Below are 4,862 nucleotides of genomic sequence, written 5' to 3'. Positions count from 1 at the left end.
CTAGATGGCTAGATGTTTGTGGAAGATCTTAGAATTGCTTGCCTCATTTACTGGGTAAAACTGGATAGGAAGTGGCCTTTAGGGACACTTTAACTTGGAAAATACAACACTAGTACAACAAGTCTTACACACTTAACATTTGCTTGTTGAAAGCAACTCAAAATCAAATGAAATTAAACATGTTTTACTTTTTTTTCCCTCACAAGAACATAAAAAATTAAGAAGGGGAACTTAACAGGAAATTTAAAAAAGGTAACACAATTTTTCCTTTTAGTAGTCCTTGGGTAGTTATGACAGAATGGTTTCCACTTTTTGTTTGTTTCTTTGAACGGGGAATTTTGGTCCAAAGTTTTGTTTGTTTCTAGTATCTGCTTCTGCCTCCCCCTCTATCAGATCGGCTTCCTCCACGGCCACCACCTCTTGGTGCTCCGCGGCTTGAACTGCTGTAGGAATCACGTGGAGGAGGGTACCCCCTTTCCATAGAAGGGGGAAGCCCTCGTTCTTGTCTGCCAACCCGATCACGACCACTTGAGTAGAGATCACTTCGGCTGCTTGAGTAACTGTCTCGACTTCCACCATATCCGTCACGTGAGCTGCTGTAATCATCATAGCGACTGCTTCCACCATAAGATGGCGGGGGCCCTCGTGTAGGTGGAGCACTACGTGAGTTACCTGCAGGGTCAATGGTCAGGTAATATGGCAACACTATAAATTGTATATATACAACATTTAAATCTGAATTTACAGAATTCTTGTATTAAAAGTTTACTTTCTCAACTGGGAGGTTTTAAACTCTACCATTGCTGGCCATAACAAGGATTTGCTCATCTGCTGAAATACGGAAATGGATTGATTTTAATGTTTGTTTGAAAAGACTGAAGACGGTGTGTATTTCAAGAGGATATTCCAGCTTGTTATTTTATGGTAGACACTCAGCCACTTTCCAGTGATAAGTTGCAATTTTGAACTGTAGAGTTTCCTTCATATTGCAATGGTAAACATTTGATCTTGTTAATAAAATTTTTAAATTGTATTTTCACTGTTGGGGGAAAACACATAAGGCTGCCAATTTAAGCAAGCAAAATCCCCTCCAAAGCAAGCGAACAGCCTCAAAAGAAAAAAAAAAAAAACTTAGGAAAGAACAAAAGCCCCTCACAAAACTAGGAAAAGCCCAGCTGATAGTTAACCCTTTAAAAAAAGCAAGCAAACGTCCCTTTAAAAGCAAGCACCACGCAGCCTATTAAACTGGCTCATGAACCTAAAAACTCAAGCTGCTGAAACTCAAGACTCTTAACAGTATCTTACCATAACTCTCATATGAATCTCTGTAGGAACCTCCACTTGGATGATCTGAATAATCACGATCACGACCATATCCATCTCTATCACTAAATTAAAGAGAAAAACCTTTAAGTCCCAGAACACCAACTTTTACAATAAAATATTATACTTGAGCCATGGAAGCTCTCACTTACCTATAGCCTCTTGATGGATAGTCATCACGTGAACTGGAATGACCATAATCACGGTAAGTATAATCTCTTGGAGGTGGTGCATAATCTCTTGTGTCACGAGAACTTGGGTAATCTCTGCTTGAATAGCTATAGAAACAAAAGTAATTTGATCTATGCTTTTGATGAGCTCTCCTTTAACCTTAATTAATGAAAAAACTGCACTTTTTTGTGTTACCTGTCTTTAGTAGAATATCCATCATCTCTTGGGGACAAATAAACATCTCTACGAGAGGGCAGGGGTTCCCTTCGAGGTGGGCCTCCATAACTATCTCTTCCACGTGATACAGGAGCTTAAGGAAAAATAATAATTTTTTAAAATGTAGCCTGGTAAAAGTTAAATAAAATGTGAACTTATTATATTCAGACAATGAAAAGTAGTGACTTAAACATAATACGTACACAGATCAAGAAATGTTATTCACATCTTTTGAGTACTCATTAGCTTCATGTTACCAGATCACCTGGAATTCCTGAACAAGTCTTAAGGGTCATTTTTAAGAGTTACTTCTTAATTCTTAGTGCTATGGTGATAGCACAGATTGTTATGCATGCAACATTTACCTCTTCCTCCCATTCCACTGCTGCTGCGAACTGGTCCTGAAGGAGCTGATCTTTTAGGAGGAGGACCCCCACTTCTTGGTGGTGGTCCTCTTTTTACTGGAAGAGGTCCCCTGGAAGAACTCATGTTAAAATGCATGGAATAACCACCATCATCTACATTAGAAAGGAGAAAAAAATATGTTAACACAAGAATTTAAAAAACAAAACAAAACAAAGAATTCTATGATTTGATGATACTACCTTCTCTTTATCTTTTCTCTTTGAGGGGTCTAACTTATATTTTCAATTGCACAATGTCAAGCATGAAGTCATGTAGACTGGGAAAATAAGGAAAATGAAGAGTAGTCTCTAAAGTTATTTCAAAGAAAACAATTGTTTTGCTTTCATATGCTCAATGTATCAAACTGAATCTTGAAAAAGATTTTCTAAGTACTTTTCTTACACATTAAGTAATAGCTAAGAAATAATGTGATCTATCATTTAAATCAACATTCATTTAACTTAGGACACCTTCCATGTTTTCCTTTTGAGTCATTATCACTTCAAGAGGTAAGCATATATTCTTAATTTCAAAGGCGAGAGAGCCTTTCAACAAGGGCTTAAAGTATACACTGTCGTTCTTATACACCAAGCCAAAGATCCACCTAAATTATTACCCATGTGCCCTCCACGAGAGGGAGGTCCCCTAGTTCCTCCACTTCCTCCTCTTCCTCCTCTAAGACCTCTGGGAGGGCCTCTGCTTCTTGGAGGTGGAGGTGGGCCACGTCTACCACTTTCAAATGATGGTTTGGTAGCTTGTTCCACCTTGATGGCTTTTCCATCTAAGGACTTTAAACAACAAAAATCAAAATGGTTAAATTGTATCATTTTAAAAGAACTTACAGATCCACTATATACTATTGACACCAAAATACAGTTTTGTTAATTTGGTTCATCAATTAGTCTAAGTAAAATCCTAGAAGTAGTAATTCTAAGAATGACTTTTCCACTTACTTAAAATGTCTACCCAGTCATTGAGAATACAAAGCATAAAGTAAACTCAGTGCACTTGGTAAAATTTAAAGCAATGCTAGGTAGGTATATCAACTCATTTTCAAAACTCAATAACCAGATTAGGTACAGTGGCACATTGCCTATAATCCCAGCAACTCCAGGTTAACTCAGGAAGCTGAAGCAGGATAGCAAGCTGAGGCCAGCCTCACCAACTTGGTGAGACCTTGTCTCAAAAAATAAAAAGGAACCAGGAATCGTGTCACATGTCTGTAATCCTAGCAGCTCAGGAGGCTGAGGCAAGAGGATTGAGTTCAAAGCCAGCCTCAGCAATTTATGGAGGCCCTAAGCAACTTAGTGAGACCCCGTCTCAAAATAAAATATACAAAGAACTGGGGATGTGGCTCAGTGGTAAAGCACCCCTGGGTTCAATCCCCAGTACCCCCCACCTAAAAAAAAAAAAAAAAAGTAATAACCAATGCTAAAAGCCAAGCCATCAAGCTATGATTTAGGGATCCCAAGATAAAATACAATGCTTATCTGTAACATTACATGCTTCTCTGAACTGAGAAACACTTAAGAGCACAATCCAGGGTTGGGGATATAACTCAAGGTGGAGCACTTGACTAGCATGCATAAGTCCAATCCAAGGGGGAAGAAAGGGTACAATCTATAACTTTGCCTACAACATTTGACCCTGGAATTTCATAATATGCTTCAGTTGAGATTGTCGCTCGGTGGTAGAGCACTTGTTTGGCATGCCTAGCACCACAAAAAAAAAAAAAAAAAAAAAAAAAAACACCTCATGATATACTTCAAAAGAGTACTACAAATTGGCTATGGTGAGAAGATCTTGGAGAGGTATATATTCAAAACCAAAATAATTCAAGAGCTTCCCTGAACCACAGTTGGGATTGCACATGCTATTTTATGCACTAGGATACATGGTATTCATTGTGCAATCTCACCTTTCCATTCATGTCTCTGGCTGCATCCTTAGCATCTGCTGGACTTTCAAAGGTGACAAAGGCAAATCCTCTTGATTTGTTGGTTTCACGATCTTTCATCAAGAGCACTTTAACAAAGTTTAAGAAAAAGTGTCACTAATTCGAATCAAACAATGAAACTAACTACCTACTTGAGGAGAAAGCTCAGAACTTCTTAGAGGACAAAAATACATCATGTCAGATGATCAATGTAATCAAATTCATCACAGCTTATCTTTTAATTATAATATTCCAGCATGTACTTTCATATAACTCACCTTCCACTATTCGTCCATATTTGCCAAATACTGCTTCAAGGGCTTTCTCATTTGTTTCCGTATTAAGCCCACCAATGAAGAGCTTTCCTGGACGATCTGCTTCAACCATTTTTCCCCCCTGGTGAATCTGCTGAAAAAGAATAGTATTACCTCCCAGAAGAAGTTCCCTAAGTTTGTGGGACACCTTTAAATGTGGTTTGGATTGTTTTACTAAAACCTTTATTCTTTAATAACTAAAGACAACACAGTAGGAAGCCAATTTAAACTAAGTGGTAATAGTGCAATTTTACATTAAAGTAGTTGAAAGGGCCGACAAAGTTCACTTTCACCCTAATCTTCCTTGGCTGTTTTTAACGAGTTAACAGGTACTTAACATTTGAAAAAGCCAATTTTAGTTTTAATCCTAGGTCTGATGCCTTTTACAGATTCAATCACACCCCTCCCAGTGATGGATTTTAAGACTAATGGCTAGTTCAAGGTCACTAACCAGAAGGCAAGACTTCAACACCAAACCCTCATTCAAGGGCTCCCCG

General features: G+C 38.2%; 1 protein-coding gene and 1 non-coding gene across 2 annotated transcripts; both read right to left on the bottom strand.

The window, feature by feature from the left end:
* Positions 1-277: 277 nt before the first annotated feature.
* Rbmx (RNA binding motif protein X-linked) lies at positions 278-4,459 on the bottom strand. Its single transcript, XM_077793602.1, has 8 exons — positions 4,330-4,459; positions 4,034-4,140; positions 2,732-2,903; positions 2,076-2,228; positions 1,690-1,804; positions 1,476-1,601; positions 1,306-1,388; positions 278-672 (listed from the first exon to the last, which is right to left on the bottom strand). The coding sequence occupies exons 1-8, from the start codon at positions 4,436-4,438 to the stop codon at positions 362-364; spliced, it is 1,176 nt and encodes a 391-aa protein (XP_077649728.1). The 5' UTR covers positions 4,439-4,459; the 3' UTR covers positions 278-361.
* Positions 4,213-4,282, bottom strand: LOC144250862 (small nucleolar RNA SNORD61). The gene has a single exon (XR_013342601.1). It is a non-coding gene; the product is annotated as a small nucleolar RNA SNORD61 (small nucleolar RNA).
* Positions 4,460-4,862: the final 403 nt, after the last annotated feature.

This window comes from Urocitellus parryii, chromosome X, assembly GCF_045843805.1.
Source record: "Urocitellus parryii isolate mUroPar1 chromosome X, mUroPar1.hap1, whole genome shotgun sequence".
NCBI classification, from domain to species: Eukaryota; Metazoa; Chordata; class Mammalia; order Rodentia; family Sciuridae; genus Urocitellus; species Urocitellus parryii.
This window is presented reverse-complemented; position numbering and strand designations above follow the sequence as displayed.